Source organism: Hemiscyllium ocellatum, chromosome 6 (assembly GCF_020745735.1).
Source record: "Hemiscyllium ocellatum isolate sHemOce1 chromosome 6, sHemOce1.pat.X.cur, whole genome shotgun sequence".
In the NCBI taxonomy this organism is placed as follows: Eukaryota; Metazoa; Chordata; class Chondrichthyes; order Orectolobiformes; family Hemiscylliidae; genus Hemiscyllium; species Hemiscyllium ocellatum.
In genome coordinates, this window is record NC_083406.1 from 18,019,971 (window position 1) to 18,034,290 (window position 14,320).

General features: G+C 41.0%; 1 protein-coding gene across 2 annotated transcripts in view; it reads left to right on the top strand.

The window, feature by feature from the left end:
• Nucleotides 1–14,320, top strand: part of tmtc4 (transmembrane O-mannosyltransferase targeting cadherins 4) — a 46,851-nt gene extending 32,531 nt beyond the window's left edge. For both annotated transcript variants that reach the window (XM_060825843.1, XM_060825844.1), the window contains 2 exons: nt 4,113–4,182; nt 10,982–14,320. In XM_060825843.1, the coding sequence (XP_060681826.1) occupies nt 4,113–4,182; nt 10,982–11,130 (219 nt within the window). In that variant the 3' untranslated portion in view covers nt 11,131–14,320. The remainder of the gene's footprint in view (nt 1–4,112; nt 4,183–10,981) is intronic.

A 14,320-nucleotide genomic window follows, 5' to 3' on the forward strand; every position in this document is an offset into this window, starting at 1 on the left:
TACAAAGTTAACAAAGTGAATTTGGCCCAATGGAAAGTAAGTCTTGGGAATTAATAATGGAAAATAAGGCAATGACCGATGAATGAGTAGACACTTTGCATTGGTCTTCACTATAGAGGATGCAAGTATCAGCCCAGAAATAGTTGTAAATCAGTAAATGGAGTAACTCAGGAAAGTTGCAATTACCAGAGAAATGATACTGAGTAAATTATTAGAACAGTGCAGTGACAAGGATCCTAATTCTGATTAGATTAGATTACTTACAGTATGGAAACAGGCCTTTCGGCCCAACAAGTCCACACCGACCCGCCGAAGCGCAACCCACCCATACCCCTACATTTACCCCTTACCTAACACTACGGGCAATTTAGCATGGCCAATTCACCTGACCCGCACATCTTTGGACTGTGGGAGGAAACCGGAGCACCCGGAGGAAACCCACGCAGACACGGGGAGAATGTGCAAACTCCACACAGTCAGTCGCCTGAGGCGGGAATTGAACCCAGGTCCCTGGCGCTGTGAGGCAGCAGTGCTAACCACTGTGCCACCGTGCCGCCCCCTGATGGACTTGATTCTAGGTTCTTAAAAAAAAGTGACTAGTGAGATATTGATTCGTTGGTTTTAGTTTTCCAGTATTCAGCTAAGGTTCCTCTCAATTGAAAAATAACAAATATAGTTCTTTTGTTCAGGAGGTAGAAAGAGGGAAACAAAAAGCTTAACATCAGACAAAGAAGAGGTATTAGAAACTATTATTAAGAACGTTACAGCTGGTATTTAGAATAATTCACAGTAATTAGGCAGAATCATCATAGTTCTTGGAGCTCTTAGAAATAACATGTGCTGTGGATAAAGGGGTGTCAGTGGATAATTGATGTACTCCCATTCCCAGAAGACATTTCATAAGGTGTCCATCAAAGGTTATTGCAGAAAATAAAAGCTGATGGTGTAGGGGATAACATTTACATGGATTGAAGGTTAACTACCTAATGGGAAATGGAGATTAATCATAAATGTATCATTTTTCTGATTGGCAAGGTGTGCTGCAGGATGAATACTGTATTCTCAAAAGTTAATACAATGACTATTGTATTAACCTAATTGGATGAAATGATTGGAGATAGGGTTGCTAAATTTGCTGGTGATGGCATAGATCAGTCAGAATAGAAGTTGTGAAGCGAATAAAAGAATCTTGATGTCCTAATGTATGAAATGCAAAAGGTTAGATTGCAGGCAGAGCAAGCAGTTAGGAAAGCTAATAGACTGTTATTGTTTGTTGTGAAGGGAATTGAATACATAAGTACAGTTGGAACATTTCAGTTTATTTATCAGTTATACAGGGCACTGATGGCATCATGTCACTGGTACACTTTACAGTATTGGCCGCCTTCATTTAAGGAAGGATGTAAATTCTTTCTAAGTAGTTTAGAGGAGGTTTACTAGACTAATGCTGAGGAGTGGCAGATGGAGTTTAATTTAGATAAATGGGAGGTGCTGCCTTTTGGAAAGACCGATCAGAGCAGGACTTTACACTTAATGATAAGTTCCTGGGGAGTGTTGCTGAACAAAGCGACCTTGGAGTGCAGGTTCAAAGTTCCTTGAAAAAGTGGAGTTTCAGATAGATAGGATAATGAAGAAGGCGTTTGGTATGCTTTCCTTTATAGGTCAGTGCATTGCGTATAGGAGTTGGGAGGTCATGTTATGGCTGGACAGGACGTTGGTTAGACCACATTTGGAATAATGTGCATAGTTCTTGTCTCCCTGCTATAGGAAGGATGTTGTGAAATTTGAAAAAGTTCAGAAAAGATTTACAAGGATGATGCCAGCATTGGAGGGTTTGAGTTAGAGGGAGAGGCTGAGTAGGCTAGTAGACAAGGAGGAGGCTGGAAGAACACAACAAGCCAAGCAGCATCAGGAGGTGGAGAAGTCAATGTTTCTGGTGTAACCCTTCTATTTTCCTGGAGCGAAAGAGGCTTAGGAGGTGACCTTTATAGAAGCTTATAAAATCAGAGGAGCATACATAGGATGGATAGTAACGGTCTTGTCCCCAGGGTGGAGGAGGCCAAAACTAGAGGGCATAAGATTAGGGTGAGAGGGGAATGATTTAAAAGGGACCTAAGGGGCAACTTTTTCACGCAGAGGGTGGTGCATGTATGGCATGAGCTGCCAGAGGACGTGTTGGAGGCTGGTACGATTACAACATTTAAAAGGCATCTAAATGGGTATATGAATAGGAAGGGTTTGGAGGGATATGAGCCAAGTGCTGACAAATGGGACTAGATTAATTTAGTATATCTGATTGGTGTGGACAGGTTAGACTGGTCCAGTCTGTTTCCATGCTATACAGCTCTATGACTTATAATGCCTGGACACTATGTTCTAGAAGGCGAAGCCACATTCCTCAGACTAGTTAATTCAAATTTGGTGTGTGTGTGTGTGTGTTCAGGGAGGAGGGTGTGACTGCAAATAAGGTAAGTATGGGGAACCAGAGAGTTGCATTGAAGAGCCTCCGTGTAATTGCCCAACAATTGCAAAGTTCTTACAAACTGTGCAGACAAGATTAAGGACTGCAGGAAGGATGAGCAAACTCACCACAACACTGTGCTACTGGGATGCAGTCAAGCAGGGGGAGAAGTAGAAGGATGTGGTCGCAGTAGGGTAATAGATAGCATTCTCTGTAGCTTTGATCGGAGTCCTGAAGACAGTGTTGCCTGCTGGAATAAAGACATCTCCTCGATGTTGGAAATAAATTTGGTTTCGGGGAGGAGGGCATAATCACAGAATAAGGGATCATCCACTTAGGACAGAGATACGGAGAAATTCCTTCTCCACATGAATCTGTAGACTGCTTTAGTGCAGAGGGCTCTTGAGGCTGGGTCATTAAATATGTACAGGGGTAAAACAGCCGGAGTTTTAATCAGTACGGGAATGAAAAGTTATGGGGAAAAGGCAGGAAAGTGAAGTTGAGAATTATCAAATCAGCCATGACTTTGTTTAATGTGAAGAAGCTTTGATGGCTTGAATAGCCTGCTACTTTTATGGCCTTGTACCTGGAGAGGGTGGATTGTCTTTTGAAGAAAAGTCGGATAGATTAAGTTTATACCTGCAGGTGTTTAGAAACTAAGAGGCAACTTGATCGAGACATACAGGATCTTGAGCAGGCTTAACAGAGGATGTGGAAAGGTGGAAACTAGAACCAGAATTTGCTGTTTAAAAATATGATTGCCCATTTGTAGAACATGAGAAATTCTTCTGAGGCTTGAGAGATTTGGAAAACTTTTTCCTCAAAAGGCCATGGAACCAGAATCTTTAAATATTTTGAAAGTTGAGGTAGGTAGATTCTTGAAAAGAAAGGGTTGAAAGGTTATTGGGATGGGGGGGAATGTGGAATAATCAGATCAACAATGATCTTATTAATTGGTGGAGTTTGCTTAAGTGGCCATACATTTACATGTTTGTTCTTCATCGGCTTTAAAGCACAACCCTGTTTACGGTGGTCATGATAATTATTGTATAAGTGTAATTTTATTATTTTAATTACTACCTTTTACATTTTTATTATACAGAATTAATGCTTTATAAATCAGAACCTGTTTCCAGGAATGTGATATCTTATATCCCACAACAACCTGTGTGTCTGGAGGTACATTTACGAGGAACTAGCAGTGTTGTTTTCCGTCATAATGTTGTTGAATGTTGAAGCAGACTTGAGGGGCTGAATGGTCTCCTGTTCCTGATTCTTATGTTTGTCTTGTTTGTGATGTCCCTAAGCTCTTCACAATTAATGAAGAACTCTTGAATTGCCGTTACCGTTGTAGGAAGTAGGATCCCCGGTTTTGGTATCGCAAGTTCCCACAAACAGCAATGTAAGAATGAACCCACAACCTTCTGACTCAGAGATGCAGGCAACACTCTAGCTGACAATAAATAAAATTACAAAATCAGATGCCAGATATTTAAGGAAGCAGCAAAATTGGCATATTGTCATGCTGTCACTTTATTCTTGATTAATTGTTTGATCAAGAGTACTTATTCTGTTTTTTTTGTTTATATTAATCATGTTAATGGTTTACTGATGAGCATATTTAAACAATGAACTACTTTTGTATGTACAGGAATCTGAAAATCTCTTTCTAAAAGCACTTCAGATTAATCCTACCATAGCAAGCTATCATGGAAATTTAGGTAGGTGTTATTTTGAAGCAACTAAAGATTTGAAAATATTTCAAACTATTTGCTGCTTTTAATAGTAGAGCTATATACCTTTCCCATCTTCACCACTTTTTCCTGTTCGTACTTGTGACTAAATTTCTCAAGCAGTCCTTGCAATTGCTGCAAAGATAACCAAAATGCTAATTGTTATAGTAGGTCCGAATGTTAATTCTTATAGTTTCACATTTGGAAGTACAAATTCCCTGAAAGCAAATAGGTTTTAGAAAGAAGATCTTACAATGTGTCCTGTGAAATGGTTAGTACCAAAATAGATCAATGCTGATTCCTTGTACCTATTTAAAAATCATGTGGGGGTCACAATCCTAATTTATGCCCAATTCCTGAACATACATGACCACTGTGCACAATGACCTCCATTGTCCCCTAGTTTTGAAATCTGTCAATATTACAATTCCCCACCTGGTTTTTACATCCCCCATCCCCCACCCCACCCCCAATCCTCTGATTCTGACCTCTTGTGCACCCCTAATTTTCATTGTTTTGCCATTAGTAGGTGTGCCTTCATGTACCTTGAGTCCAAGTTCTAGACCTTCCTCTTTAAATTTCTCCCCGTCTCCTTTTTTTTAAGATGATGCATAAAACCTATTTTTCTGATGAATCAGGTCACCTGCTCTGATATCTCCTTATGTAACCCATTGTCAAATTTTGGTTAATCTCTCTGTTGTGAACTGGCTTGGGGTGTGCATTATAAAAGTGCTGTAGAAAGGCAGGTTCACAGTTGGTACAGTACAGGAGGAGCTCCTTTGACTGATTATGCCTCTCCAAAGAGGCATTTCACTTAATGCTATTGCTCTGCCTCCTTTCTATGTGTTTGCATGTTCTTCCTTTACAGATGATAATTCATTTTCAATGCTTCAATTGAACCTATCTCCACCACACGCTCAGACAGATTCTGCAAGACAGTGCCTTTCCTTATGTCTTCTCTTTGCTTCTCTTGCTATTTACCTGAGATCTGTGCCCTCTGGTTCTCTATCCAGTCACCAGTGGAGATGTTTTTCCCTGTCTACTCTGTCCAAATTATTCATGATTTTAAATACCATGATCGAATATTTGCTCAACCCTTTCCGCAAGGAAAACAGCCCTAACTTTTACAATCAATCTGTGGAACTAAAATTCCTTATCCCTATAACCTTTCTCATGAATTTCTTCTGCTCTTTCTGCAATGCCTTTATATCCTTCCTCAAATGTTGCATCCAGGATTGGACACAACGTTCTAGTTGATGCCAAACCCATATTCCACCCAAGTTTAGCATAACTTACTTGCTTTAATATTGAGGGGCCCTCAAAGATCAGCAAGGCGGCCTTTGTGTGGAGCCGCAGAAAATGGGGAAGATACTAAATGAGTATTTTGCATCAGTATTTACAGTAGAAAAGGATATGAAAGATATAGAAAGTAGCAAAATAGATGGTAACACCTTGCAAAATGTCCATATTACAGTGGAGGAAGTGCTAGATGTCTTGAAATGCATAAAGGTGGATAAATCCTCAGGAACTGATCAGGTGTGCCCTAGAACTCTGTGAGAAGCTAGAGAAGTGATTGCTGGACCTTTTGCTGAGATATTTGTAGCATCGATGGTCACAGCTGAGGTGCCAGAAGACTGGAGGTTGGCTAGCGTGGTGCCACTCTTTAAGAAGGGTAGTAAGGACAAACCAGGGAACTGTAGACCAGTGAGCCTGACATCAGTAGTGAGCAAGTTGTTGAAGAGAATCCTGAGGGACAGGATATACATGTATTTGGAAAGACAAGGACTGATTAGGGATAGTCAACATAGTTTGGGAAATCATGTCTCACAAACTTGATTGAGTTTTTTTAAGAAGTAACAAAGAGGATTGATGAGGGCAGAGGGGTAGATGTGATCTGTATGGACTTGAGGAAGGCATTCGACAAGGTTCCCCACGGGAGACTGATTAGCAAGGTTAGATCTCATGGAATACAGGGAGAACAAGGCATTTGGATACAGAACTGGCTCAAAGATAGAAGACAGAGGGTGGTGGTGGAGGGTTGCTTTTCAGACTGGAGGCCTGTGACCAGTGGAGTGCCACAAGGATTGGTGCTGGGTCAAATACTTTTTGTCACTTACATAAGTAATTTGGATGCGAGCGAAAGCAGTACAGTTAGTAAGTTTGCAGATGACACCAAAGTTGGAGGTGTAGTGGACAGTGAAGAAGGTTACCTCAGATTACAAAAGGATCTTGACCAGATGGGCCAATGAGCCGAGAAGCGGCAGATTGAGTTTAATTCAGATAAATGCATTTTGGGAAAGCAAATCTTAGCAGGACTTATACGCTTAGTTGTAAGGTCCAATAGAGTGTTGCTGAACAAAGAGACCTTGGCATACGGTTCATAACTCCTTGAAAGTGGAGTTGCAGGTAGATAGGATAGTGAAGAAGGCGTTTGGTATGCTTTCCTTTATTGGGCAGAGTATTGAGTACAGGAGTTGGGAGGTCATGTTGTGGCTGTACAGGACATTGGTTGGGCCACTGTTGGAATATTGTGTGCAATTCTGGTCTCTTTCCTATCGGAAAGGTGGTGTGAAACTTGAAAGGGTTCAGAAAAGATTTACAAGGATGTTGCCAGGGTTGGAGGGTTTGAGCTGCAGGGAGAGGCTGCACAGGCTGGGGCTGTTTTCCCTGGAGCATCGGAGGCTGAGGGGTGACCTCATAGAGGTTTATAAAATTATGAGGGGCATGGATAGGGGTCTGGGAGTCCAGAACTAGAGGGCATAGGTTTAGGGTGAGAGGGGAAAGATATAAAAGGGACTTAAGGGGCAACTATTTCACGCAGAGGGTGGTACGTGTATGAAAGTAGCGGAGGCTGGTACAATTACAACATTTAAGAGGCATTTGGATGGGTATATGAATAGGAAGGGTTTGGAGGGATATGGGCCGGGTGCTGGCAGGTGGTACTAGATTGGGTTTGGACAGAGGTGGGGCACCTTTTCATGTTGGAAGACCACATTATGTTAGTTGTAATCTAATGAGGCTGCATCCAAGAAACTTCAATTATATATTCTTCAAAATTCGCATTTTTTTAATTGTGCAGGTCAGTCTGTGAGGATTATTTCGTTGAATTTTCTTTTACTCTCTGGTATTTTCAATACATTCATTTTAAGATTAAAATAAAAATAATAAAGGACAAAGAAAAAATATTAATAAAAAATAGAAGATTTGTTCTGCAAAATTTGGATTCATTCAAAAGGCCGCACACAGTGGCCTAGCAGGCCTCAGGTTCCCCACCCCTGGGTTGGGATATCTGGTCAGCATGGACAGGTTGGACTGAAGGGTCTGTTTCCATGTTGTACATCTCTATGACTCTATGAATAAAGGCTAGGATGCCTGATGCTTTATTAACTGCACTTCAATCTGTCCTGCAAACCTCAATGATTTATTTCTGCATACACATAGGTCCCTCTGCTCTTGCAATTTCTTTAGTATTCTGCATTTCGTTGTATATTATCTCACAGCATTCTTCCTACCAAAACAAGTCATTGCACAACACCGTGCACTTTAAAAGCATCCATGTCCCATGCTGTTACAAAATAATATTGTCATAGATGAGCAGAAGACTGCGCTGTCTAATCGAACTAAGTTGATATATGAAGGCAATTATGGCATTTCCATTTAATTGAAACCTCAAGTATGTACTGTAGTGTGATTGAGCAATAACTCTCATTAATATTAAACAACTATGATTGGGTCTTTTTAAGGTCTTCCCTTGAGGGCCATTTCTTAATTTTGAGGATGCTTTTTTGGTTTGCGAGCCAATATTGGATGTAAGTTTGCTTGCTGAAAGTCCTCGAAACATAGCATTCCAACCAGAACTCTATCAACAAACACATTGATTTGGACTCCATTTACCAACTCCTGAGGAAAAAAACAGGAAATGACATCATCAACCCAAGGAAACCTAAACACATAAATAAAAAGCAGGCCGTACCCCCGGTACTTCACTGGAGGCTCATAGTATGGTGACAAGACTTCAGTAAACAAACCTTCCGGCTCAGCGAGCAAGCTTACATCCAGAACCTCAACCTGAGCTACAAATCTTCTCAAAACCCGGAGAAAGAATTGGAAGAATTCTTCAATGTCCTCAATAATTATCAATTCCAATAAATGTAAAATCACAGTACACAAGGAAAGCATTAATTTTCTGATTACTACATTATTTATATCGGCACCAGACAACAGGCTTAAATTAGTACAAGATCTTCAAATAAATACAGTGCATCATTTTTATGGTATATAAGATACAATTTTAATATAAGACATGCTTCTGTGCACCAAGAGCCTTCATCCTTAAATTATTTTCACCAACTGGTGATGCTTCTATTGCACTTTTACAAAGCTGAAATATTTTCAACAAGCACTAATATATAATTACACTCTAATTTTTACTGTATCTCACATAAGTTTAAGACTTGACACTGTGTACGTTGCAATATTATTCACTACACCTTCCCCACTGAATAGCTCATGAGTGCATCCAACTTTTCACGAAAGATACAGCATTCATTTGCAAGTGATTCATTACCTCAGTGGTTTTAAATTTTCCTGGCTATTAATTTGCTGAATGCTTCTTTATTGACCGGTTTGGAACAACTATCATTTTTTACAGCCTCTTCCTCTGTCATGCTCTCCATCAAGCCATCCTCTGGTTTCCGTTGAGGTCTACGTTCTCTGTCTTCTCCATCTCTCTACAGCCTTGCAGCCCCAGACATCCCCCAACTCCTTTGTGGTACTCCCCTGCCATCCCAGTCTCCCCCAGAGCCCTTGCAGCCACCTTTTCCCTGATTGGTCACCCCTGGATTAAATATCTCCGGGTGACTGGGGACTTTCAGGGGTCGATTCACTCTCCATCCAAAATGTTATTTTGAACATTGGCAAAGATATATTAAGTATACTATCAAAATCTCTTTATGTTTACCCAGTAACTTTCCTTAAGATTAATCTTGTGTGACTCGTACTGAATCATAAACACATAGGAAGCCAATTAGTCCATCATGCCTATGCCAACTCTTTGAAAGAGCTATCCCACTTTCTCACACACCCTTGCTTTCTCCCCACAGCCCTGCAGAGTGTTTTGCCTTTCTAACTAGCCAATTTCTTTCTGCTTTTTTTTTAGGCAATGAATTTTAGACCATAACGACTCTGAAATAAAATCCATCGTACTCCCTTGAATGTTTCACCATATGTGCTAAATTTGTGCCGTCTGATTACTGGCACATTTAATAGAAAAATAATTTCTCCTTGATTGCTATCTAAACTCTTTATGCTCCTGAACAATTGTATTAAACCTCCAGATTACTGCAAATTACTGCGGCTGCTGGAATCTGAAACCAAAAGAGAAAATGCTGGCAAATCTCAGCAGGCCTGGCAACATCTGTAAGGAGAGAAAAGAGCTGACGTTTCGAGTCTAACTGACCTTTGTCAAAGCTAAAAAAAAGGGAGATATTTATACGAGATATTTATGCAACACCTGCCCCTTTACCTCTTCCGTGCTCACCATCCAAGGCCCCAAACACTCATTTCAGATTAAGCAGCGTTTCACTTGTACCTCTTTCAATTTGGTCTATTGTATTCGTTGCTCCCAATGTGGTCTCCTCTCTATCGGAGAGACAAAACGCCGACTGGGTGATCGCTTTGCTGAACACCTTCAGTCTGTATGTAATCAGGTCCCGGACCTTCCTGTGGCTTGCCACTTCAACACACAACCCTGCTCCCATACCCACATGTCTGTCCTTGGCCTGCTGCAATGTTCCAGTGAAGCTCAACGCAAACTGGAGGAACAGCATCTCATCTTCCGACTAGGCACGTTACAGCCTGCCGGTCTCAACATTGAATGCAACAACTTCAGATGATTATCCCATCTCGACCCCTCTGTTTTCATTCTGCTCCGTAACTTTGTTTCATTTATTTTATTTACATTTTTAAACATTTTTTCACTTCTGTACCTCTTATTTCTTGACTGTCTCTCTTTCTCTCACTCCCCACTCTCTCATCACCTTTTTCCTCTCCTCTTCCCCCTTTGCTACCCTTCTCCCCTGTTTTCCATTTTGCCTCTGCTTCACCCATCCCCCACCTATTTTGTTACATAGCACTGGCTTCAGCCTTGGTCATTCACAGCTCCTAATCTCCCTATGCACTGTCATTATCACATCTTTATTGCTACCTTTGCTTCTGGAGCCATGACTCACTTTCTCTCAGGGTAAAAAAATGAGGTCTGCAGATGCTGGAGATCACAGCTGAAAATGTGTTGCTGGTTAAAGCACAGCAGGTCAGGCAGCATCCAAGGAACAGGAAATTCGACATTTCGGGCATAAGCCCTTCATCAGGAATGAGGCAGGTGCTGAGGAAGGAGATGTGGCTGTGGTAACGAGTCTGATGAAGGGCTTATGCCCGAAATGTCGAATTTCCTGTTCCTTGGATGCTGCCTGACCTGCTGTGCTTTAACCAGCAACACATTTTCAGCTGTGATCTCCAGCATCTGCAGACCTCATCTTTTCTCAGCCTCGTATAAATATCTCCCTATTTTCCCTTTCTTTTAGCTTTGACAAAGGGCCAGTTAGACTCGAAACGTCAGCTCTTTTCTCTCCTTTACAGATGTTGCCAGATCTGTTGAGATTTTCAGGCATTTTCTCTTTTGGTTTGTATTGTTCCCATTGCTTCTGCAATCAATTTATAGTTCTCTATTCTAGGACACCAGATATTCTTCAGCTATTGTTTGGATAACAGGTTTGTCATTGTCCTGCAGCTGTCCTTTACCACCGCTGGGGGAGACTCGATCTAGCCAATAAACAGTACAAGCTTGCTCTGAAGCTCGATCCAACCTCTCCAGGCATTATGGAGAACTACAACTTGCTGAAGAAAAAACTTGACCAAGTGAGGAAAGGCCAGCAGTGAAGGGAGAAGACTGAAAGATAACTGAACTTACAGGATTTCTCCATGAGAGAATGGTTAACTCCAACACCATTTGAAATGAATTTGTACAAAAATCTCAGCACAAGCCACTTGTACATCATGTTTGTACTGGGAAAGTGCTAATTCCATTTTGACTATTTCCCTGTATAATGCCAACTTCAACCGTTCACTGAATTCTGTCTTAAATGTTACAACAGAGTCAGCTCTTGTAACCATTTGCACTAGTACACTGTCTTGGAAAAATCTAATCCAATTTAGGACAGCACGGTGGCTCAGTGGTTAGCACTGCTGCCTCACAGCACCAGAGACCCAGGTTCGATTTCAGCCTCGAGCAACTGTCTGTGTGCACATTCTCCCCGTGTCTGCGTGGGTTTCTTCCGGGTGCTCCAGTTTCCTCCCACAGTCCAAAGATGTGCAGGTCAGCTGAATTGGCCATGCTAAATTGCCCATAGTGTTCAGGGATGTGTAGGCTGGGTGCATTTAGTCAGGGGTAAATGTAGGGTAGGGGAATGGGTCTGGGTGGGTTACTCTTCGAAGGGTCAGTGTGGACCTGTTGGGCCGAAGGGCCTGCTTCCACACTGGGTAGGGATTCTAATTCTAATTCCAAATATGATATCAGTTCCAATACTTGTAGAGCCTATTATGATCCCAACTGACACTACTACTGAATAATCAAATTCTGGCTTTGATAATTTCTTTTTCAGTTGGTGGTCTTTCACTGAAACGTAACCACAGAAGGCTGCAGATTTTGTTTTAACAATAAAACAAGTTAATTACATAAGTAAATAAAACTAAAATAGACCAAACCAAGCTAATGCAATATAACTTTGAAAGATTTTGAAATAAATGTAAAAGCAAAATTCAATCCAGTCTCCAATATTTTACAGTTAATCCAAATAAAGATAAACTTCACTTTTTTAAAATCAAATCTGTAGGTTTTACTTTACTGTTTTTCTCAGTTCCAGTCCTGTGAGCTATAAAGTCTTTTCCTTAAAATCTCGCATCACTTTGGACTTCCTCAGCTTTGAATAACTAGTGGTCTGGAAGTTTTATAAGTTAAACTCTTGCACTCAGGTACCTTATTCAATTAATTGGCTTTAACAGTTGCATTTTCTAAGTGACACTGTACTTGCATCTGACTCCAGTCAGATCTCCTTGAACTTCCCAAAAGCTTTTTAACTAGAAAAATGTTGCTTCTGCTAAGCTATGTTTGTTTTTCGTGGTCTCTGGTCATAAACCTCCACTGTATAAACAAACTTCCATTAACACTCCAGGAGGCACAGACTGAATTGAAGCTTTGGTTCTAGAAAGACTGTCCCAGTTAGTTTTTAAATCCACTCACAAAAGTAGACCAACACCATATGCCACTGGTTTGTAATCCAAGCTCATCTTTTTAAAAAATAATATGTCTCATACTTCTCGTTGTCAGAATCAGATAATACGCATTTAGATCCAGTATCACAAGTAGTAGAATGCTATTTGTTTGGACCCAGATGTGCAAGGGGTAAAATACACAGATACATAGAGATGTACAGCGTGAAAACAGACCCTTCGGTCCAACCCGTCCATGCTGACCAGATATCCCAACCCAATCTAGTCCCACCTGCCAGCACCTGGCCCATATCCCTCCAAACCCTTCCTATTGATATGAGCTATTTAGAAGAATGAAATGTGGTCTCAATCCAACATACAAAATCCTCACAGGATAGCTGTAGGATAAGTGTTGGCTCTAGTTGGGGGCAAAGTGGGGGTGGCTGATCGAGGTTGATCAGATACTAAATTTCTTTGTTCAGAAGATGGTATATCTTTAGAATTCCCAATGCCAGGGGGCTATGCTGATTCAGCATTGAGAAAATTGGAGACTGAGATTGAAGGATTTCTACGTATTAAAGTGTCAAGAGGAACAGTGCAGGAAAATGGTCTTGACCTAGAGTTTTCACCTTGATCTCATTGAATAACAGAGCTGTCTCAAAGGACTTGAATGGCTTATACCTACTCCTAATCCTCACGGTTTTGTTCAAATCCTTAACCCTTGGGATATCTGGTCGGCATGGACGGGTTAGACTGAAGGGTCTGTTTCCGTGCTGTACATTTCTACAACTCTAATCTGTCTTTCAGCTGAATCATGATGGATTTGTACTTTATTCACCTATGTTAGTTTGTGATCCTTAACACCCTCATCAAAAACAAAATCTGGCAGTTTCCATTTTTAAACCTACAACTGACCCCAGAGTTTCAAAACGTGCCACTGGAAAAAGCACAGCAGGCCAGGCAGCATCCAATGAATGGGAGAAATGACTTTTCAGGCATAAGTCCTTCATTCCTGATGATTGTCAATTGTCCTGCTGCCCGGATGCTGCCTGACTTGCTGTGCTTTTTCCAGCGCCACGCTTTTTGACTCTAACTCTCCAGCATCTGCAGTCCTCACTCGCTCCTACTTAAAACTGACCCCAACCTCAACTGTTTTTTTGAGGTAGAGTGCTGCTGACTTCTACTGCTGAGTGATGACACGCTTCTTGACACCATGCCTGAATGGCCTGGCTTTAATTTTAAGGATCTATCGTCACCCACAGGAAAGAAAAAGGTCCCCCCTTTCTCTCTGCTCTACTGATTTCTTCACTTATCTTAAACATATCCATTACACCATTCCTTAATCTTGTAAATTAACTTCTAGGTCCATGCAAACTTCCTCATAATTTGATCCTTTTAGTCATTCTGGTGAATTAATGCTGCACACCCTCCAAGGGCCAGTATATCCATTCTGAAGTGCAGTGCCCTGAACAGATTGTCCTGTTCTAAGTTGAATCTGGCCAAAGCTTTATACAACTGTAGTATTGTATTTCAGATTTGAGATTAATGGCCAGTGTTCCATTGATTTTGTTTTTGTTGCATCTGTACACTAGTATTTTATGATTTCTATCCTGGGGCCCCCCAAATCTCTCTGTTCCTTCACAGTTCCTGGTTTCTTAATATAGAGAAAACACTCTGGCCAATTTTACTTAGGGCCCAATTTGGACAACAGGACTGAGTAGGGAGTAAACTGAGTTCTGTTCAGTCTCCCCAGTTTGAAAAGCTTCTTGTGTGATCATTGACCAGAGATGTAGAGAAATCGAAGCATGACCCATCTGCAAGTGAATGACACTGAATGAAAATATTAAAACTTTTCAATTTA